Source organism: Scyliorhinus torazame, chromosome 3, assembly GCF_047496885.1.
Source record: "Scyliorhinus torazame isolate Kashiwa2021f chromosome 3, sScyTor2.1, whole genome shotgun sequence".
NCBI lineage: Eukaryota > Metazoa > Chordata > Chondrichthyes > Carcharhiniformes > Scyliorhinidae > Scyliorhinus > Scyliorhinus torazame.
Window position 1 is genome coordinate 225084563 of NC_092709.1, and position 24018 is coordinate 225108580.

The 24018-nt window shown below is 50.8% G+C and overlaps 1 protein-coding gene across 4 annotated transcripts in view; it reads right to left on the reverse strand.

Moving 5' to 3' along the window:
• rgs7bpa (regulator of G protein signaling 7 binding protein a) overlaps positions 1–20133 on the reverse strand; it is a 188657-nt gene extending 168524 nt beyond the window's left edge. For 2 of the 4 annotated variants that reach the window (XM_072496941.1, XM_072496940.1), the window contains exons 1-2: positions 19901–20133; positions 18936–19102 (exon numbers count right to left, since the gene is read on the reverse strand). In XM_072496941.1, coding sequence (XP_072353042.1) covers positions 18936–19102; positions 19901–20047 — 314 coding nt within the window. In that variant the 5' untranslated portion in view covers positions 20048–20133. The other 2 variants (XM_072496942.1, XM_072496943.1) reach the window with 2 other exon arrangements.
• Between the last annotated feature and the right edge of the window lie 3885 nt (positions 20134–24018).

The following is a 24018-nucleotide window of genomic DNA, read 5'->3' on the forward strand; positions in this document are numbered from 1 at the left end:
ACACAGTTTAGCATTAGGGACAAGGGCAAAAACCTGTACAAAAATATTCACCATTTCACAATGAACACTTGTTCACAACGTTACAACCAGCCTTGGTGCTTTGTCAGATGGGTGCGGTGCATGGGCTGGGCTGAGCTTGCGGCAGAGGGGGCACGGGGGGGGGGGGGGGGGGGGTGGGGGGATATAGAATAGAGTAGAATCCATAGAGTGCAGAAGGAGGCCATTCGGCCCATCGAGTCTGTATCGGCCCCTGGAAAGAGCACCCTACTTAAGCCTATGCCCCACCCTATCCCTGTAAACCAGTAACCCCACCTAACCTTTTGGACATTCAGGGTAATTTAACACAGCCAATCCACCTAACCTGCACATCTTTGGACTGCGAGAGGAAACTGGAGGAAACCCACGCAGACACGGGGAGAAAGTGCAAACTCCACACAGACAGTCACCCGAGGCCGGAATTGAACCTGGGTCCCTGGAGCTGTGAGGCAGCACTGTGAGCCACTGTGCAGAAGAGCAGGTCATCATCATCCTCGATCCCATGGACCAGACCCACTGTTACTGCCAACCCAAGTCCCACATCCTGTTGTGAAGCAGGTAGGAATCACGGAGAGGTTGCAAGACAGATGGGGAGGTGGCGCAGGAAGGGTGGTCATGGGAGGGGGTGATTGGCCGGTGGGTGGGGGGGGGGGGGGTGACGCTTGCCAGGGCCCCTAGTAGATGAACCTGGCACACACATTGTGTGGCCTCCTGTGCCAGCGTGGGCCCCAATTCCTGCCCATTCTTGCCCTCCCGCACATCCTCCTTGTCGGACGAGACCTGGCGTTTATCCCTCTCCTCCAGCACGTCGCTCCTCTGCTGCGCAATGTTGGGGAGGACGGAGCAGGCCACCACGATGTGGGAGACATTCCGAGCGCTAAACTAGAGGGTCCCTCCAGAGCGGTTCAGTCACCTGAAGCACCGCTCGATCACGCCCTGGTCGTTGCATGGGCGTTGTGTCAGCCTGTGGCCTCCGCATAGGCATCATCAGCCATGACCACAGCGGATAACCACTATCGCATAGGAGCCAACCCCTCACCTGGGGGTGCACATCAAAGGTGTCAGGAACTGTCGAGTGTGCCAGTATTGAAGGTGTCATGCACACTGCCCGGTCATCTGGTGCAGACGTGCATGATGTGCGGCTCATGGTCATACATCAGCTGCATATTTATCATGTTGCACACCTTTCAGTTTGTGAAGAATGGCCTGAAATGAGCCAGTACTCATAGGGCATCTCATCGATCACTCCCTGTACCTGGCGATGATGGCGAACCCCATTGCCCGGGTGTCCAGGTAGTCTTGAACCACAATCAATTTGATACATTGTGCCATCTGGGCATATAGGGTCTCCGTGACTGCATGGGTGCACCGAGGTCTGTGAGACAGGTCTCCACTCGGCACATGGAAGTGCCGGTGATGTAGAAGTTCAGGGTGACTGTCACCTTGACGGCCACCGGGTCCAAGTGTCCTCCACCATACCCCCGCAGTGCCAGGTGTGGCATAATATCCTGCAGATATGCCATATGGTACCCTGCTCAGCCGGAGTCTTCGATGGCATCCCCAGGTGACAGGACCCCGAATGACAGGCGCTGCCAGTACACAAGAGGCCTGATGCAATGCCTCCTACCCACCTCCCCCTCGGCCTGTTGGGCGGCTGGTTCTCTATCTTCACCGGCTGGCTTCTGTTCCTCTGGGGCAGGCTCCACTGCTGCAGGGTCCCCCTCAAGCAGTTCCAGCTCATACAGCCTCAGTGGATCCCCAGGGCTGCGGTGGCCAGGTTGAAGGCCACCATTCCTGGTTGAATTCTGGCAGCCATTGCCTGCACGGGTTGGAAAGCAGACCGGTTAGCCTGGTGCGTACTTGCATGCCCAACCAGGTCCGACAGGCAACACGGCAGCACCATTCTGCACTGTGACACCTGCCCGTGCGTGTCCCCCTCCAACCATGCTAGTGGTATGCTCAGCAGCCCCGTCTGAGGCCCTCCTGTATGGGCTATTGTGGTTGTTGCCCTTGGTGGGCGACATGATGTCCCGCTGGCAGATGGCACCCGTTTGAGGGAGGAGGGGGAGTTGGTGGGTCGGGAGTGGGGGGGGTTAGAGTTTGGTGTGGTGGGTTGGAGGGTGGGAGGTGGAATGCAGGGCTGGTGGGATGATGGGATGGAGGGATGGGCTCACAGTCAGGAGGGGGGGAGAGCCATGCCGCTGGCACGGTCGGGAGGGGGCTTTGGCAAGGGCTGGGGAGACTGGTGGGGAGTGGTCCGGGATGGCGATGGGGGTTCCAGGGGGGAAATATCTGGCAGGACGTGTCCGTCCGCGGCCGGCGCCATGATGCACACCGCGAAGGCTGCAGGTCATCGCCGTGCCCACGGGCGGCCACAGACCCGGCCATTCTCCAGCCGTTTTAGGCACGGGTGCCGGGAGTTTTACTCGGCACCACTGCTAGCTCCACACCGGTTCCGGAATTGGTGAGGGTTCGGCGCCCATTCTGGCATTGTAAAACGCCACTGTTCCCACGCCGGGGTTGGCACTTAGCCGCAAAATCGGAGAATCCAGTCCTTGGTACTTTGTTCAAACGGCCATTCTCCATACATAAGGTGATATTAACAGGCTATTCAACTGTGGAAATTGACTGGCTGTAGTGCACTATAAATGACCCATATAAAAACGTCATCAAAATCCTATGAAGATGAACCCAGGATAAATAAACATTTTGCCATTGCAGTGTTTGGAATAATGGTCTGAATTCTCCGCTTCCTGCCGCCAGCTACGAGAATTGCAATTGGGCAGAGAATAGCGTGCAATGGAAAAATCGCGTTTGCGCCCTCCGCCGATTCCGTTGCCATGCTCCAGTCCTCTGCTGGCGACAATATCAAAATTTGCGCCCCATGCGGCAATTCCATGCAAAACCATATTTTGCATGGGTTTTAATATCATTAGCAGGTTGAACACTTCATGCTCCACTCCACCCCTCTTACTGCGGACGTCATGTGGGCACAAATTGGTGCAAGTTTTTACAAACAGGACATGGTCGCCACAGCTGTTGAGGGAGAGCGGGAGGTTAAAAAGCTCTCAAAGAGTGTAGCGGCGAGGTGTGTGGTGGTTCTCAAGCCGGGGGATTAGTGGAGAATGACAAGACTGTGGACTCGGGGTATCCCCCTCAGGATCAGGGTAGCCTAGTTCAGACAGCCATTGTTGCAGTCTGTGGATTGAAATGCACCCCTTTGATGCTACTTACATGCTCCTAGCTGTCCGCACTGCTGACTGTGTCCTGTAAATGTTAAGAGAGCCTCTGATGATCTGGGAGCCATCCAGACTGCCCCTCTGGAAACCCTCATACTGTCATGATATTCAAACATACATCACAACACACACATCATGATAGACAGACCAACAGACCAATTAGCACACATAACACGACAGCCAATCACAGACAAGTGCAGACACAGTATAAGACAAGAAACACGACACCTGCTGGCCAGTCCACCTGGAGACAGGACAAGGCCAGGACCTCATTAACAAGACACTCACACTGTCACCACGTGCTGAGTACCAAGTCAGATGTGTAAATAACTAGTTGGAATAAAACTGCGTTGTACCAATCGCAACCGTGTTGGTTTGTCTGTATCTCAGAGCACCCAACACCACATGGTACCAGTGAGTGAATCGATACTTACCGGCAAATCTGCCATCCTGAGCCATGGACACCCACAACAAACCGCAGCCATTGAAAGTCGCTGGGAACCTGGGCACCAATTGGAAGCTCTTCAAGCAGCGATTCGAACTGTTCATGCGAGCCAACAAAAAACAGGGCGCCTCGGACGAAACAAAGATTGCCATGCTCCTCACTACCGCAGGTCAGCACGCCATCGATGTATACAACTCCTTGGTGTTCGCGGAAGGCGAGAACAAATCTAAATATGACACGGTCCTCCTCAAGCTCGACCAGCACTTCAACGTTGAGGTCAATGAAAGCTTTGAGAGGTATGTCTTTCAGCAGCGCCTACAAGGTAAGGATGAGCTCTTTCAGCCCTTCCTGACGCACCTCCACATACTCGCGCAGTCCTGCGGTTACGGCACCACCTCAGAGTCCATGATCTGGGACCAGATCGTTTTTGGCGTTGCCACCAGTGGCCTACGCCAGCAGCTTCTAAAAATTAAAGGCCTGACCTTAGCATCTGCAGTTGAAGCTTGTGTCCTGCATGAAAATGCGACCAGCCACTATGCCCAATTTCAGGCGACCGAATCGGCACGGAGGAGGTCCCAAGCGATCGAATCGGCAAGCCAGGCCACCCACGAGGCCGAACGCATCCAGGCAATTGAGTTTCTCCCGGCCCGCGGCCCGGACGAGAGCGGCCGTTTTGCGCGCTTTCTGAGGCCTCCCGCGTTTGTGCGCGCCAAAACCTACGGCAACACTGAGGGACGTGCTGCGCAGGCGCGCCCGACGCAAATCCGAACTGCGCATGCGCAGTGGCGTAAAGAACGCCATGACGTCATGACGTGCGGCAACTGTGGAGCTGCACATTTAAAAGGGCAATGTCCTGCAAAAACCCGACAATGCCTACGCTGTGGCAAGATGGGCCACTACGCTGCCTACTGTCGAGCGGCTCAACCTGTGGATCTTCCACATCTCCGACAACCTCGCAGACACGTGCGGACCATCCAGCCTCCACATCACGACATCCAAACCGACGACACAGATGACCAAGACGCCTTCCGGGTTGCGGTCATTGATGTGAACCGGGTCAACACCATCAATCCGGCCGATGAATGGAGTGCCACCCTGACGGTCAACCGATCGCCGATCACTTTCCGCCTGGACACTGGCGCCTCTGCCAACCTCATAGCATGGTCAGCATTCTATGCCATGAAGGTCAGACCACCAATCCAGCCATCCCGGTCGGATGGTCGACTACAACGGGAACGTTATCCCGGCCATGGGATCCTGCCAGCTCCAGGTGACACACAAAACACACACGGCCACACTCTCGTTCGAGATAGTTGGCTCATCGAAGGACTCCCTGCTGGGCGCACAGGCATGTAAGGCTCTCCACCTTGTGCAACAAATTCTCTCTCTCTCTCCAGACGGCACGTCTGACTTCCCGGATGCAGAGTTCAACGCACAGCTCCAATCGCTCCTCGCCCACAACCAGGAGGCATTCGAAGGCATGGAAACACTGCCATACACCTACCGAATTTGCCTCAAACCGGACGCCATCCTGGTCGTTCACGCACCTCGCAGTGTTCTTGCGCCACTTAAAGACCGCCTCAAGCTGCAGCTGCAGGATCTCCAGGACCAAGGGGTCCTATCCAGGGTCACGGAGCCCACGCCATGCGTCAGCTCCATGGTGTGTGTCAAGAAGCCCTCTGGCGAGCTCCGCATCTGCATAGACCCCAAAGACCTCAATAATAACATTTTGCGGGAACATTATCCCATACCCAAACGGGAGGAGATCACCAGTAAAAAGGCTCAAGTGAAGATATTCACGAAACTGGATGCCTCTAAAGGATTTTGGCAGATCCAACAGGACCCGTCCAGCCGAAAGCTATGTACCTTCAACACCCCTTTCAGCAGATTCTGCTACAACCGGATGCCATTTGGCATCATCTCGGCATCCGAGGTCTTCCACAGAATCATGGAGCAGATGACGGAAGGCATCGAAGGGGTGCGCGTATATGTGGACGATGTCATCATCTGGTCCACCACACCGCAGGAGCACATACATCGTCTCCAACGCGTTTTTGCCCGCATGCGGGAAAACGGCCTGCGCCTCAACCGAGCCAAGTGCACCTTTGGCCAGACCGAAATGAAGTTCCTGGGGGATCATATCTCCCGGTCAGGGGTCCGTCCGGATGCAGACAAGGTGAGCGCCATCACAGCCATGCCGCAGCCGGCCGACAAGAAGGCTGTCCTACGCTTCCTTGGCATGGTCAACTTCCTAGGGAAATTCATTCCCAACCTTGCCTCCCACACAACGACTCTGCGCCACCTCGTCAAAACATCTACAGAGTTCCAGTGGCAACACACACACCAGCTGGAATGGGAGGAGCTCAAACACGGCACCAGTGTTGGCGTTCGTCGACACGTCTCGTCCCACCAAAATCTCAACTGATGCCAGCCAATCCGGCATTGGAGCAGTGCTCCTGCAGAGGGATGACACGTCGTCATGGGCCCCGGTTGCCTATGCGTCGCGGGCCATGACCCCCACAGAGCAGCGCTACGCGCAAATCGAAAAAGAATGCCTGGGCTTGCTAACCGGTTTGGACAAGTTCCACGATTATGTCTATGGTCTTCCACGGTTCACGGTCGAAACTGACCACCGCCCCCTGGTCAGCATAATAAACAAGGACCTGAACGAGATGACCCCTCGCCTCCAGCGCATCCTACTTAAACTCAGGAGGTACGACTTCCAACTGGTCTACACTCCAGGGAAGGACCTCATCGTGGCGGATGCCCTATCCAGAGCAGTGAGCACGCCGCCAGATGCGGAGGGGTTCGTATGTCAGGTCGAGGCACAGGTGGCCTTGACAGCGGCAAATCTGCCGGCTGACGACTCCAGTCTGGTCCGCATCCGCCGAGAGACAGCGGCCGACCCCCTTTTACAGCGAGTGATGCGCCACATGACGGGAGGATGGCTCAAAGGGCAGTGCCCACAGTTCTATAATGTACAAGACGACCTAGCCATCATTGATGGGACCCTTCTGAAGCTGGACCGGATTGTGATTCCGCACAGTATGCGCCAGCTGGTTCTCGATCAAATACACAAAGGCCACTTGGGGGTCGAGAAGTGCAGACGGAGGGCCCGAGAGGCGGTATACTGGCCGGGCATCAGTGACGATGTTGCCAACATGGTGATCAACTGTACAACCTGCCAAAGGTTTCAGCCGGCGCAACCTCCTGAGACGCTTCTGCCCCATGAGCTGGTGACGTCCCCCTGGGCGAAGGTGGGTGTCGACCTATTTCACGCGCTTGGCATAGACTATGTTATCATAGTGGACTACTTCTCCAATTACCCAGAACTCATATGCCTGCACGATCTCACGTCGTCTGCTGTCATCAGGGCCTGCAAAGACACCTTTGCTCGCCACGGCATTCCGATGACTGTCATGTCGGACAATGGGCCCTGTTTTGCCAGCCATGAATGGTCGTCCTTTGCGGTCTCGTATGGCTTCACACACGTGACGTCCAGCCCTCTGCATCCCCAGTCCAATGGAAAGGCGGAGAAGGGCGTTCACATTGCCAAGCGGCTCTTCTGCAAGGCTGCTGCTGCCGGATCGGACTTCTACCTCGCCCTGCTGGCCTATCGCTCAGCCCCACTAGCCACGGGTCTCTCGCCAGCACAGCTGCTGATGAGTCGCGCCCTCAGAACCACTGTGCCTTCGGTACTTCATAGGATGCAACTGCAGCGCGATCGCCAGAAGAGATCGTACGACACAAGGGAAACTGATCTTCCCTCCCTGGCCCCTGGAGACAACGTCCGCATTCACCTACCAGACGGTGGCTGGTCAGCACCTGCCGAAGTTCTCCGACGCGTGGCTCCCCGCTCGTTCCTGATACGCATGCCGGATGGATCCGTGCGTAGGCGCAATCGCCGAGCCCTTCGCCTACTTCCACGCTCTCAACAGAACCATACACAGACGTGTCCTCCACTGGTTCCTGATAGCGACTTCGTGGAGCTGCCATATACCATGCCCCTTCTCTCGCCGTCCGTGGCCAGGCTCGCACCTCAGCCGGTGGTTCTCGACCCACCCTTGAGGCAGTCAACCCAAATTCGTCGCCCACCTACTAGACTGGACTTATGAGACTGTTCACACGTCACATTTTAGCAACTACTGTATTGTAACATGTCACTGTTTTATCGTTCCAGGCCTCGTTTGATCGGTCCAAATTTCAACGTTCTTCTTCTTTTGTTGTGGTACAACCTCGTTAGCATGTCACTCCTGACATCGCCCCTTGTATATAGTTACGCCACATGTACATGCTGTAAATATCATGCACACACACCTTTAGCTGCACTCAGGACACATTCATATTTATAACCATGTAGGCACATAATCTTGTAAAAAAAGGGGGGATGTCATGATATTCAAACACACATCACAACACACACATCATGATAAACAGACCAACAGACCAATTAGCACACATAACACGACAGCCAATCACAGACAAGAGCAGACACAGTATAAGACAAGAAACATGACACCTGCTGGCCAGTCCATCTGGAGACAGGACAAGGCCAGGACCTCATTAACAAGACACTCACACAGTCACCACGTGCTGAGTACCAAGTCAGATGTGTAAATAACTAGTTGGAATAAAACTGCGTTGTACCAATCGCAACCGTGTTGGTTCGTCTGTACCTCAGAGCACCCAACACCACACATACCTCAGCTGTATCAGCAAGGGGATGGGCATGGGCAAGCTCAATCAGTGGCCCACCAGGTGTTGCCATTCCTCAGACGTGCTGCCCCACTGCAGAGAAGCAGGGGATTAGCAGAGCTAACCCCAAACACAGGACACCTGCACCTCTGTAACCCTCCCTGGTAGTCTTCCCCTCTCAGGCCTCACCAGTGACCCCCACCCCTCAGGATCACGAGCTGTCTCTTCCTGGTGAGGCTGGCAGCACTGACTGCCTCTGCAATCATCTCCCAGGCACTGTTCAGGAGGGTGGGCTAGAGTCTGCGGCCTACATTGGGGAAGAGGGTGTCCATTCTCTCCTCATTAGCATCGAGCAGTGGGTCCACCTCAGACTCCCAAAATTCGGGGACAGGTCTTCTTTGAGCCATCATCGTGGCTGCAATGAGCGTGTGGCAACTAGAGCGCTTTAAAACAGCTCCAGCTGTCAGGTTCTCTCCGCTAATTCCGGCCCCAGTGGTTACACGGCCCGCTGGGCTGGGAATTACTTCACATTCTCACCGGCTGAGTGCTAGCCCAAATGAATAATGGAAGGAATAGCGCCCCCCAAAGGAAACACAAATTGCACGCTATTCAGCCCTGGCAGGAACACTAGTCTCCCAAACAGGGAATCCAACCGAATATTTCTTAACTATAATTACCCTGTACTTTTAATATATTAATGCTGTTCTACCAGTGGCTGAGCTATCTTCTGAATATTGCAACACTCAAATAAAATATCACTTTTACATGTTTATCTATAATTTAGGAGAATATTAATTCCTTCATTTTTTATGTGAAGGGAATAAAATTTGCTTAACATTTCACAAAATTATTAGAGCAGTTATGATTTTTGCAGGAATAGTCCAACCTTTAAAAAAATCTCCAGAAAAGCAAATTAGTCCATAAATGGGACCAGCTTGCACAGTGAATTAACATATTGTTAAACATACTGCCCTTTCAGCTCCAGGACCTGTCAGCTCCAGCATGAGTCCCTAAAATGTAGTTTCAGAGCACAGCGTTTCTGAGAATTCACTACAAACTGCTTTCACTCAAAGAAACTACAGGGTACTTAAGGCAGGAACAGTTCACATCGGTACAGTAGCACGTATTTTTCTGAGGTGGGGGTTAAAGCACATTGTGAGGAGTGAAGATGAAGCTTTTACTTCAGCTTCAAAGAACAAAGAACAAGGAACAATACAGAAAAGGAACAGGCCCTTCGGCCCTCCAAGACTGTGCCGAACACGTGTCCTATCGAGACCAACCGCCTGTATCCTTCTATACCCCATCTGTTCATGTGCCTATCCAGATAAGTCTTAAAGGTCGCTAACGTATCTGCCTCAACCACCTCACTTGGCAGTGCATTCCAGGCTACCACCACTCTCTGTGAAAAAAACTTGCCCCACACATTTCCACTGAACCTTTCCCCCCTTACCTTGAACTTTTGCCCCTTTGTAATTGTCATTTCACCCTATCTATACTCCTAATAATTTTATAAACTTCTATCAGGTCGCCCCTCAGCGTTCATCTCTCTAGGGAGAACAATCCCAGTTTATTCAATCTCTCTTCATAGCTAATACCCTCCATACCAGGCAACACCCTGGTAAACCTTTTCTGTACTCTCTCCAAAGCCTCCACGTCCTTCTGGTAGTGCGGTGAACAGAATTGGACACAGTATCACAAACGTGGCCTAACCAACGTTCTATATAACTGTAACATAATTTTTGAGCTTTTATACTCGATACCCCGTCCTATGAAGGCAAACATGCCATATGCTTTCTTTATCACCATTTCCGCCTGTTATGCCACTTTTAAGGATCTGTGGACTTGCGCGCCCAGATCTCTTTGTGTCTCCATGCTTCTGATGGTTCTGCCATTTATTTTATAGCACCCACCTGAATTGGAACTACCAGCTACTCTAACATTTAATCATGCATATGATAATTATGGACATATACATGAGTACTGTTTTCAAACCTGCACAAATTTCATTTGTTGCAGACTATATAAATGTATGCATTTCCGTATATGAATATAAATGCATGAATATTCACATGGTGCAAACAAACATGAATAAAATAATGAAATATATTTGATTTCTAAAAATCCTCTTCATTGCACAAAATGATAAGTTAAAATATACAAATTAACATGGATAAAATCCAAAGGAATCCATGCATTACTTTATATTCTAACTTCTGTCTACTCCATTTCAATTCCATAACATGTTGAAGACTATTTGATCCTAAAACCACTTGTATATTTGAATTTGTTTACTGGCCTAAAGAAAGACATCAGACAGCTTTCAGCAAAATCTAGTTTTAAAAAACTAAACTGCACTATAATGTGAGAAGTTTATGTCGGGTGCGATTTACCGGCCTAGTCATGCCTGACTTGGTGTCGCGACGAGGCCAATGAATCATATGAGAGGACTCTCTCGTGATTTGCGATCCCTCAGACGTCTCACGAGATTTATCCAAACCTTGCAGGACATCGCGGGTGAGATCCAGATTAACATACTTGAATGAGCCGAGCCGTACAGCTCATATAAATATGTCCGCCCCGGATTCACCTGGGAACTAACGGCCTCCCCGCCGGGGCTTGGGCCAGGCGCCGTTAAGTACTGGTCCACACATACGTGGAGCAGGCCTAATGGCACCTGGGGGATTTCTCAGGCCATTTGAGACCCCTGGGTGGTTGGGAACAGGACAGAGCAATCCTCTGGCTCTCCCTCTGGCACCTTGGCACTGCCAGCTTCGCACCTTGGCACTCCCATTCTGGGGTGCCCGGTGCCAGGGTGGCACTGCCACTGGTCTGGGCCTTAGGAGGACCATGCCCATGAAAGGGGGGACCAGGGGAGTATGAAAGGCAGGTGAGCGAAGGGGCGGATACGAAGGCACCCAGGGGGTGAAGTTTGGGGTCTTGAAAGAGGGGTGGAGAACCTGAAAAGGGACGGGCCCTCAGCGACCCCATAGCGGGTGTCCTCACTTAGGAGGGGATAATGCCCATGGATGGAATTCTCCGTTGCCCGACGCCGATATCATAATCGCCGATCGGGCAGAGAATCCCTTCCGACACCCAAATCGTGGCGGCGACGGTTTGACGCCAGTTTTCGAGTCTCCGCCTCCTCTGAAATGGCGTCATCGGCAGGCCCTCTCAAGATGCTTCGTCCCCGATAGGCCGAATTCCCGACTGCACGGTTGACATGTGGTCTGAACAGTCTGGAACCCGGTGGGGTGGCTGCGGACTGTGTCTAACGGCGCCACACTCGGCCGAGATCCGTGCCGCTGGCCGGGGGGAGGGGCTTCTGCGAGGGCTGGGGGGACTGGAAGGGGGTGGCCAGTGGGGTCGTATTTGGCGGGTTGGGTTCGCGCACGGCTGGCCCCATGTTGTACGGCGCGACCACCGCCAGTCGTCACCGTGCGCATGCGAGGCCACGGACCTGGTCGTTCTCTGGCTGGTTTCGGCACGAGAGCTGGGTATTTTACCCAGCGCCGCTGCTTGCCCCTCACCAGTCCCAGAATCAGTGAGGGTTCGGCACGCCTGCAAATTCTCTGTTTCAACCGGCACTGTTTGGGATCCTCTTTTAGCAAATCTGCATATTAGAGCGAGGTTTGTGCAGATTCCCAAGGTACCTGAGATTTTGGGATTCAATCACTCCACCTCAGAGACCTCGGTTGAGCGCCCATCAGCACTGGTCTCCATAAATGGGAACCAGGCGGAACGGCACTCATGGGGGTCTCCCAGTAGATCCGAGGCCCCAAGCTGCATGCCCTTTGGGCAGGGTGGTGCCCCGAAACTCTTGGTGCCACCTGGGCACCACCTGGGTGCCAGCCTTGGCACTGACAAGGTGTCAATCTGGCATTTTTTTTCACGCGCGCAATCGGGCCGGGGTTGCCGGGTGTGAGTGTTGTTGGGGGCTGCAGGCCGGTGCACCCTTCCCACATTTTGTTTGGGTGGGGGGGGAGGCCGGGAATTGTTTTGGGGGCCTCGGAGTTCGGAACGCCATTGAGAAATGGCATCTTGATCTCTCGCGACATCTGTGGATAAGTCAATAAGTTACACACTATTGAACATTACATGTCTTTATATCAAGATAGCAACCATAAAATTTGTATGTGACTTACATTCTTGATATTATGATTTTTGAATAAGGAGATCATTTAACAACTGTTGAACTATAACTTCCGCTTCTAATAAATCTACACATTTCTTGGAATTTTGGTAAGAAATTCTCTTTCTTTACTATCGAGATTCTAACGTGAAAAAATACAGCTGGCATATCAGGATAATTCATTCTATGTTGCAACTGACAATAAAGGTCTGGATTTTAGCCTGGAAACAACTATGATGGGGGATGTAGGGCTACTGTTTTGAGGTACCTCAATTAAGTTGTAATGGAAGAAATGGTCATTAATCAAGTGGTTATGTTAAGGCTGGATTTAAAATAGGTTTAAACAGCACTAAAAAGATGCCGTAAGGTTTCTGCTTTGGATGGGCATCAAATCAGATATTTTGTGCTGAGCTCAGCATAAGCCTTGCCCAAAACAAACAGTAGACAACTGTGCAAAGTCAGATAACAAAGGACACTGCAAAATAAACACTGTTCAGAAACACTGGACTGGATACTCGGGGCGCACCCCCAGGATTCTCCGTCTCGCCAGCCGGCAAATGGGGTTTCCCATTGTGGGCAGCCCCTCCCGTTAGGAAATCCCCGGGTTGCCGGCGCAACGAAGAATCCCGACAGCGGAGAATCCAGCCCACTTTCTTTGAAAGGACAACTTATGTAGGTAGTCAAACTCCAATTAAAACAAACCCATAATTAAATTAACCAATTATGAAATTACACATACATGGACCTGGATTCTCCACTGTGTACTTAACACCTACTGTACACACACGACTGTGTGGCAAAATTTGGTTCCAACTCCATTTACAAGTTTGCTGACGATACGGCCATATTGGGCCGTATCTCGAATAACGACGAGTCAGAATACAGGAGGGAGATAGAGAACCCAGTGGAGTGGTGCAGCGACAACAATCTATCCCTCAATGCCAGCAAAACTAAAGACTTGGTCATTGACTTCAGGAAGCAAAGTACAGTACACATCCCTGTCAGCATCAACGAGGTGGAGATGGTTAGCAGTTTCAAATTCCTAGGGATACACATCTCTAAAAATCTGTCCTGGTCCACACCAACGCTACCACCAAGAAAGCACAACAGCACCTGTACTTCCTCAGGAAACTAAGGAAATTCAGCATGCCCACATTAACTCTTACCAACTGTTACAGATGCACTATAGAAAGCATCCTATCTGGCTGCATCACAGCCTGGTATGGCAACTGCTCAGCCCAAGACCGCAAGAGACCTCAGAGAGTCGTGAACACAGCCCAGTCCATCACACAAACCTGCCTCCCATCCATTGACTCTATCTACACCTCCCGCTGCCTGGGGAAAGCGGGCAGCATAATCAAAAACCCCTCCCACCCGGCTCACTCACTCTTCCAACTTCTTCCATTGGGCAGGAGATACAAAAGTCTGAGAACACGCACGATCAGACTCAAAAACAGCTTCTTCCCCACTGTCACCAGACTCCTAAGTGACCCTCTTATGGACTGACCTCATTAACACTACACCCTGTATGCTTCACCTGATGCCGGTGTTTATGTAGTTACATTGTGTACCTTGTGTTCCCTATTATGTATTTTCTTTTATTTCCTTCCTTTTCATGTACTTAATGATCTGTTGAGCTGCTCGCAGAAAAGTACTTTTCACTGTACCTGGGTACACGTGACACTAAAAAAATCCAAATACACCACCGGTCGCGGGTCCCCAATGCGGCTGAAAATCAAAAAATTGGATTGGTGCTGAGCGTTGGCGGGTGCCGATCCGATCACGATGCTCCAGCCCCACCCCACTGGCTGGCAGCAGGATCGGGGTTCATGCCCACGTGCCAACTGGGGGATGTAAATTAATGCAAATGGGTCTTAATGCCCGATTTGCATCCACCTAGTGGGCCTGGCACCCTATTCTCTGGCTCTCTGTGATTCCCCGGTCCTCTGGTCAGGAACTATGTGGACACGGATGACTGGAGGTCTCACCAAATGTGAGCCTGATGTGGTGGCCCTCAAGTTGACCAAGGAAGTCCACCCCGCCCTCTATTAAACACCTGCCCACCCCTCCTCTACCAAACCCCAACTCCCCGGGACACCCTAAAATGGGAGACCCCTCCAAGAGAACCCCTAAATAGTGAGACTACCCCACAGGGACCCCTTAATAGGGGGACCCTCAACAGGGACCCCTTTAATAGGGTAACCCCCATCACAGGAACCCTTAACTAGAGGGACTCCCCCACAGAAACACTCTTAGAGGGACCCCCCCCCCCCACAGGGATCCCTAACTAGTGGGACCCCTCGCCACAGACCCTCCAGAAAAAGGATGCCCAAAGATGTATATGTTAGGTGGATTTGCCATGCTAAATTGCCCCTTAGTGTCCAAAAGGTTAGGTGGGGTTATTGGGTTACAAGGATAGGGTGGGGACGCGATAGGATGCTCTTTCAGAGGGTCGGCTCAGGTTTGATGGGCTGAATGGCCTCCTTCTGCACTGTAGGGATTCTTTAATTCTATGATGCTGGATTCCCTCGAGAATCCCACATATGCTTTGCCAAAAATAGATTTGAATGGCAAGGAATGCTGAATTGCTTCCTGATTTGCGCTCACAGGGGAAATGTAAATCAATAGTAATTCTCCTCCGGCGGGAGAACATAGGGCGGGATTCTGTTTCCCGACACCAAAATCGTGTTCGGCGATCGGGCGGAGAATGAGCCCTGATGCCGAAATCAGGGCCGGCGGCAGTTTGATGCCGGTCAGCCATGCTCTACCCCCTCCGAAATGAGAGAGATGGAGGGGAGGTTTACTGGATAGCTTGTTGGGCCTGGAGGAAACATGCCTGCTCTTCCTGGCCGATAAACAGTGCTATAAAGGCACTTACTGCAAGGATCCATCCCTTCTTGCCTCTTTTAAACTCCCAAGTTTCCCCGAAGCCTGATAAACCGGGTTGCCTGTGGTTAACAATATAATGACGGTTAATCCAAATGACCAACCCATTTCCCACAACTGGGTCCATCACTCGCCACTCATTTGCATGCTTTGCATGACATGACTCCAAACCATCTGTTCGATGGCGTTAAGGTTCATGCCATGGTAAATGTTAAAAAGCCTGGAAAAATCTCATTTATTTTAACTGTACACTGATTAGAGGCAAGTATTCTGTATTTTCACATACATTACATAAGCTTTGAAGCCTGTCTGTGCTCTGAACTGTGTTTTTGTTGCAACAGAAATTTTTTTTAAAATATATTTTTTATTTAGGTTTTTTAACAACACAATTTTTCCCCTTACAAACAGTAACCCCCCCCCCCCAACAAAATAACGCAAAATCTCCCTGAGCAAGATATATACATGGCAAGATGGTATATTTACATAGCTTGTTGCAACAGAAAATTGATGACATCCTGTACTTTTTTATATCAATCTAATTCCACTGCTATCTTGCACCCTAGTAATACATTGTTTGAAGTGTTTTTGAGAGGCGCAAGTTCTGCTTATGATACCCACTCACAGCACCATTGAATTGGAGAAAGCAGAGCATTAAACAGCCAGTGTAAATGGAATTCTGCCAACCAATCTCCAACTGTTAATGATTTTTTTTTCATTCTTAATATTTTCTCACTTGATCTTCGTTCCTCATTGATAGGTGCAAACTCATGTCAGGGTATGATCAAAATAAACCTGATCATTTATAGAGCACCTGTCCTACTGAATGGTGGATCGTTTTCCAAAGTCATTATACAAACAAAAGCAGCAGTCGTCTCGTACCAATAAGAACCTACAAACAGTTGTGAGTTGAATAACAATCTGTTATGTTGTGGTTGAGGCAGGGATGTTGGCTGAGAAACTGGAAGAACATCTTGTTCTTCTTCAAAAAGTGGCATGAGATTTTTACAGTCTATCTGAACCATGGGAACAGGCACATAGAACCTTGGCTTAGCATTTCATCTGAGGCTCCCTGAGCAATAGCGGTCATCTGTTATGCCAAATTATTACTCCTTCTGCTTTCTTAGGCAGTGAGTGTTGGAAGATTCAATGCGGAGAAAGGAAATTAATCATATTGAAACAAAATTATGTTCTTAACTAATATCAATCTTCTTATATTACTACTGTTGTCCAGCTCAGATAAGTTAATTCAATGCATTTTGTTACTGAATGATGCAATAACTGTAAGTAGCTGTTGTCTCAACTTTATCTTGAAAAAAATCTCCAATGGTTGAAATTTCACTGCAGCTGATGAACAAACTGATGGTGGCACAATCACCACGATCTTCGAGGTAACTACAGTTTGAATCCTATTTTGCTGACTAATGCTGGTACAGGACAAAGTCTAGGGCTGGTACAGGACCACATTTAGGGCGGCACGGTAGCACAGTGGTTAGCACTGTTGATTCACAGCGCCAGGGACCCATGTTCAATTCCCGGCTTGGGTCACTGTCTGTGTGGAGTCTGCATGTTCTCCCCGTGTCTGTGAGGCTTTCCTCCGGGTGCTCCGGTTTCCTCCCACAGTCCAAAGATGTGCGGATTAGGTCAATTGGTCATGCTAAATTGCCCCTTAGTGTCCAAAGGTTAGGTGGGGTTGCTGGATTGCGGGGATAGGGTTGAGCTTAGGTAGTGTGCTCTTTCTGGAGCCAGTGTAGACTCAATGGACCAAATGGCCTCCTTCTGCACTGTAAATTCTATGACTTCTATAACTATGACTTCTATGCCAAATATGATACGTAACTGGGGCCTGTTCTCTTCCAAAATGTACTCCAAGAAAATTACAGTTCTCAGTTATTTTCAAAATCCTCATAGCTATTTTCAGACCCGTCTTTGGCCTCACTCCAACCTGTTCCTCTCCAGATCGAAGCTCACAGATCTTTCGTTCTTCCAGTTTTGACCAACATTACATTGGCCAGCCTAGACTTCAATTTTCTTGCCACATCCTACAGCCATACAGCCCGCATTCTGAAATTCTGTATGAAACCTTATTTGCCTAACGAGGACTCTCATCCCCCACTTCAAATGCTGGATAACATATCTGAGATGATTGCGTTATTCTTGGAGTCAATTGTTCAGTTCCAAATATACAATACTATATGCTAAGAGTTTGGGAAGGCATTTTTATTTTATGGCAATGTATTTTTAATGAGAAACATTTCACTTAATTCAGTTATAAGTTAGAAATATTTAGGGTGAAATTTGTCTTTGACAATCCTGCAAAATGAGCAACCATGAATTGGCAGCCCATCTTAAACTTTGCACAATTCTCTTCTCCACAGGAAGCTTGGGGGCCGTAAACAGCAAATGATTCATTATTGCCCCATGTGCACCACTGGCCAAGACCCATTTCCCTCTCCACCCCCACTGAACTTTAACAATAAAGGCTCTATTGCAATGGTCAGTTTTGGAAACAAATTAAAGTGACATTTTCCCTCAATTTAAAAAAAAATTCAGGCAATTTGCTCCCCTCTTCTACCTTTCCATGCCATGCACATGGGCTCCAAGTAACCTCCACGGTCTAAATGAAGTGGTAATTTAACAAGTGAAAGTTTACATCGCAAACATTGGCTGGATATTTTACAGCAGAATGGTGAGGGGGGCAACAAAATTGAGCTGGAGCTTGTCAAACTCCATACATGAGCCATTTTCAGAGGAGCCACTCTAACCATCAGGTATGTGGTGTGGGGACACTAATAGTGTCTCCCCTCATTAGCGATGGGCCCTGAGACCAATTGCAGCATTTCCATTTCTGTTTCTACCTGGCTGATGGAGTGGAATCCTCTTTGGTGCAAGAGCCCAACCAATCACTCCTTAAATCCGTCTGTTGTCAAAGGAAATATTATTTCCCCAACGTAAAAAAATCTCAAGTAAAAACGGACAGCGACAGAATTGCAATGTAACCAGGGGTATCGCCGTCTCTGCAAAGTCGGCACCGCTTAACGGACAGCAAAAGGGTGGTAAAAGGGGACGACAAGTAATGACCGCCGTTTCCTTTTCAAACCCAACGCACGCCTTGTAAATGGCACATTGGACGGAATCGCTGCGTGTGCAGGGATGGTGTGTGTCACTGACGGAGCAGCGAGCAGGGAGAAACTGACCAGGGCAAGAAACTGACAACAAATCATTGTTGTAACTTAAAGGCTGAGGGGAACAACCTTCTGCGTTAACTGTTAAAAATCTGGCACAGGGTGTAAAAACTATTAAACAAATCATTCTGACACATCGCTCTGTAATTTAAAAATACAGCTTTCAGATCTCGATCCACGTCTGCTACACCCCCCCCCCCCCCCCACACAAAAAAAAACTCCTTCAAGATGGAGAAGTTTGTTGAGAGTTTGGGGATGGTGCGGGTGGAAGTTGGAGTGAAAGTCCCGCATTGCTGAGTGTGAATGGAAAGAAGCTTACTCACCCCGAGATCGCCGAGAGTTTCTGATGCGCGCCTTGTGCCATCTCACAACCTTTGGTGCGAGTCTTGTGCATTTCAGCTCGAAGGGACGGGGAATCCACCGAGGCATCTCCGATGGAAATAACCAGCTCGCGGTAAAGGGCCACCTGTGTGTTGAAGTCTTGCACCAGCTGAAAAAGACAGAAAGCTCCGGTGGTCATCGGCCCTTTCGAAGAAAGCGACAGAAAAAAATGGGCGCTGGGGTGTGGTTGTGGGGGTGGGGGACAGCTTGGACTTTGCTGCCATTTAGACGGAGGATGAAAGAAAATTGAAGATCAATGGCGGGGCTGCCATTCTGAGCGGCAGTGATACAAACATCCACATCTGACAAATAACAGGGAGCGCCTTTAGCCCGGCACCATTAACATTCTCATATCATGGCGCAGAGTGTTTCAAAATGTAACTCCCACCAGTTATACCTGTGCAGCTTCCATCTGAGCCTCAAATCAATGCAACCACTGCAAGTAAGTCTGACTAGATCCTGCCCGTCAACATCAGTAAATCGACACAATCTTGGAAAAGGACATGTTCGCACTTTCCAGGATTGATGTTCTGCTCTCCACTCGGATCTAACACTTTTGTTCACTCGCTTACTTGATTTAAAAAAAACATAAACCCCGCAGAGTGGTTCTAGTTAGGCGGAGTGACTTGTGTCCTCTTGACACGGGAACTCCACTTGGTATTCAGTAAAGCTCTTCAATGTGCACCCAACTCACATGCAACAGAACAGAGATAAGCCGTGCCATAAATAGAGGCGTCAGAATCATGGTGAATTCCAGTCATCACCCAGGCCAATACTACACATTAACAAATACGGTTGTGCATTTACACGTGATCGGAATTGGAAGCAGTTGGGGAGGTGGGTGGGGGGAGCCAGGGTGGGTATATAAAAACAAAACAAATGATTCTTCCTTCCTAGTTGCACCTACCATCTCACACAGCTGGGGTGCTGGGGATGGTTTCGCAGCGCTCTCTGAGCTGCCTCGCTTCCCTCCGCTGCCCTCTCCCCTGCGCCCTGCCCGCCTGGAGGAGGGAGACTGGCGGCGGGGTTGGCGCCCATTCAGTGCTGAACTCATGCAGACACAATCCGAGGAGAGCTACCCTTTCGCGGTAGCTGAGGCGATTTGCGATGAATTGCGAGTTCCGGGAGGCCAATTGCGTTCTCACAATGCAAAAAAAGCGTGAGACTTGTTTTTGTTTGTTTTTAATTCTTCCGTCTTCCCCCCCCCCCCCCCCCCCCCCAGCCTCACATTAACCTTGAGCCTGCGGAGCGGGCACTGCCTCTCAACATGCATCAAAGTCACCAGTATTTAATAGCGGAAAGATCCCAATGTTAGCATGCTCCGTGCTGCTGAGGGTGGGTGGCGGCGGTGCTTTCAATCGGGAGACATTCACATCTCGGAGATTTAGGGGTTCCCATTAATAAAACTGACAGCTCCGCAAATCCTACACCGGAACGATCCCCGCCTTTAATGCTCACGGGGCGAGGGAGGCCACACTACAAACAGCTTTTATTTTCACCTCAAAATAAAAATGAAAGAGTCGCCTCTCGTGTTAAGTCTTCCGATGGCTCTTTTTTTTCTCCCTCTCTGGCGTCTCTAACATTGCTGGGAATGCAGGGATCAGGCAAGCTGACGTGGATAGCGACACAAGACATTGATAGGACAAGAATACTAATGCAACCCCAATTGCTGGATCTTGCTACCTAGACACCGAGCCGGGGAAATGTGAAACGGCGACGGCAAAGCAAATGTCAAGACGGAAAGGTTCGAGGTAGCCTTGAAACAGAACATTTCCCTTGGCATTTAGCACCGTGCGTGAGGGTTGCACTCCGGTCACTGCAATAGATCAGTTATAGTCCTGATCACGTTTCCATCCTGTTCATCCAAACTTCCACGAGTCTTTGGCAGCTCGCCATTTCCGTCAAACTAAAATTGCTAAGAACACATGAAAATGGGACCTCACCTCAGTTGTCCGCAGGGTCATTTTGTGAGGCACAACTGTCCGAGTTACCGCCAAAATCCACATTTGTTCACTTCTGAAATGTATCAATCACAGCGAATGTAGAAATCACCACAGCGCATAGTACTGAACAAACTCTCAATCCCCAGCTGAGATTTCTGGCGGGAGCGTTTATCCATTTATTTAGGAATTTGATTGGCAGCTGGAAAGCATTTGTTCAAACAATAACATCAGGATTAGGAGTGACATTTCTATCACTGGTGTCTGCAGGGAATTCACAATGGCCGCTCGCAGTTGACAACCGGTGAAATGATGCCCCCATTCTGAAACGGGAAGCACAAAGATAACAAAAAGCGGGCAAGATGCCGGGGGATGAGTAAACTCGATGGCCAAGAGGGGCCGGTCCTGCTGGGAGGTCTGTAACGTTTCCCAACATCAAGACGAATATTAAAGTCAGGCAGTGAAAACTTTAATGGAAGAAAGAATTTAGGGACCAAAAAGCAAATTTACTCATAGAGGCGGAGGACATGGCTAAGTGAATACTCTGCATCTATCTTTACCACGGAAAAAGATGCGGTCGGAGTCATAGTGAAAGGGATGTAGCTGAGATACTAAGTGGACCAACAGTTGATAAAGAGGTATTAGAAAGGTTGGCTCGACCTAAGGTTGGGGGTGGGGGAGGGGAGGTGAGGTCAGAGAGAGTGGGGCAGGAGGTGAGGATGGGAGGGAGGCTGGGAGAAAGGGGGAGACGAGATGGGTGTGGGTGGGAGGCAGGCAAGGCTGACGGATGGGAGGTTGTGGTAGTAGAGGTATTACGGTACCTGGTAAAACCATTGGTAGAAATTGTATGCTTCCTATTGGTCAAGCTGTATGATAGCTCCGCCCGGCTAGGTGGGGTATAAGAGCCTGTGCCGCTCCAGCAGCCTTCATTCTGTACCTGAGCTGCTGGGGGAAACATCCAGCTTATTAAAGCCTTCAGTTGGACTACAATCTCGCTTTAGTGGTCATTGTTCGTGCATCAATTTAATAAGCTAGATTTAAAAGGATGGAGCTGCGAATCAAGCCGGAGTGCCTGCAACTCAGACCCCACGCAGCGAACTCAGCGGCAATCCTCAAGCACTGGCTGGCGTGGTTTAAAGGATATCTCGGGACGGTCGAAAACACACCCACGGGAGAACAGAAAATGCAAGTCCTGCACTCGAGGGTGAGCCCGGAGATTTACACCCTCATCGAGGAAGCGGAAGACTTCGATGCGTCAATAGAGCTGCTAAAAGGACATTATATTCGCCCGGTAAACCAGGTCTACTCCCGACATCTGCTAGCGACGAGGCGACAAATCCCCGGGGAATCGCTGGAAGAATTCTACCGTGCACTCCTGGTGGTGGGGAGAAACTGCAGCTGCCCGCAAGTTTCGGCAAGCGAACACACTGAACTCTTGGTCCGGGACGCTTTCGTGGCAGGTATGCTGTCCTCCTAAATCCGCCAGCGATTGCTGGAAAAAGACACTCTAGGTCTCAAGGAGGCACGGGCCCTCACAGTCTCCCTGGATGTGGCCTCCAGAAACGCCCGCGCTTACATTTCCGACCGCGCGGCAGCCCCCTGGGCAGCGTGGAACCCCTCTGCAGCCGACCCCGAGACATCCCCGATCCCCCCACAAGCTTTCGCTGCAAGGCAGCCTGGCAACCCCGGGGGCTACTTTTGCAGGCAGGCAAAGCACCCCCGCCAGCGCTGCCTGGCCCGCGCATCCACCTGCAAGAGATGCGGTAAAAAGGGCCATTTCGTGGGGGTATGCCAGGCCCGTGCGGTTGCCGCGGTCTCCGGCGGCGAATGCGGACCGCCACCACAAACCACTCCACGGCCCCCGTGCGGCCAGCGGGCGCCGCAATCTTCCTACTCCAGGGCCACATGCGGCCACCGCGCGCCAACATCTTGTGCACCCACGCCACGTTAGATGGATGGGCGCCGCCATTTTCTACACCCCCAGCCATGTGCGATCAATGGGAGCTGCCATCTTGGATGGACCCCCAGGACCCCAGCTCGGCTGACCACACACTGCCCGAAAAGAACACTCAACTGCTGCGATTAGCCTCGGTGACTCTGGATCAGTCCCAGCCTCGAACACTCAACTGCTGTATTTATCAACGAGCACGAGACGTCTTGCCTAATCGACTCTGGGAGCACGGAGAGCTTCATACACCCCGACACGGTAAGGTGCTGTTCTCTCCTCGTCCACCCCGTTAATCAAAAAATCTCCCTGGCCTCCGGTTCCCACTCAGTAGAGATAAAGGGGTTTTGTGTAGCAAACCTCACTGTCCAAGGAAGGGAGTTTAAAAATTACCGGCTCTACGTCCTTCCCCACCTCTGCGCGGCCACTCTCCTAGGTTTAGACTTCCAGTGTAATCTCCAAAGTCTAACGTTCAAATTCGGCGGCCCTATACCTCCCTCACTGTCTGCGGCCTCACGACCCTCAAGGCCGACCTGCCTTCCCTGTTTGCGAACCTCACCCCGGATTGCAAACCCGTCGCCACCAGGAGCAGACGGTACAGTGCCCAGGACCGGATCTTTATTAGGTCAGAGGTCCAAAGGCTACTGAGGGAAGGAGTCATTGAAGCTAGCAACAGTCCCTGGAGAACTCAAGTAGTGGTGGTAAAGACTGGGGAGAAGCATAGGATGGTCATCGACTACAATCAGACCATCAACAGGTTTACGCAGCTGGACACGTACCCTCTGCCCCGCATATCCGACCTGGTAAACAGGATCGCGCATTACAAGGTCTTCTCCACGGTGGATCTCAAGTCCGCCTACCACCAGTTCCCCATCCGCACTAGTGACCGCAAATACACTGCCTTCGAGGCAGATGGGCGGCTCTATCACTTCTTAAGGGTTCCCTTTGGTTTCACCAACGGGGTCTCGGTCTTCCAGCGCGAGATGGACCGAGTGGTTAACCGGTACGGTTTACGGGCAACATTCCCGTATCTCGATAATGTCACCATCTGGGGCCATGACCAGCAGGAACACGACACCAACCTCTGGAAATTCCTCCAGACCGCAAAGATCCTTAACCTTAAAGCCCAACAAGGAGTTC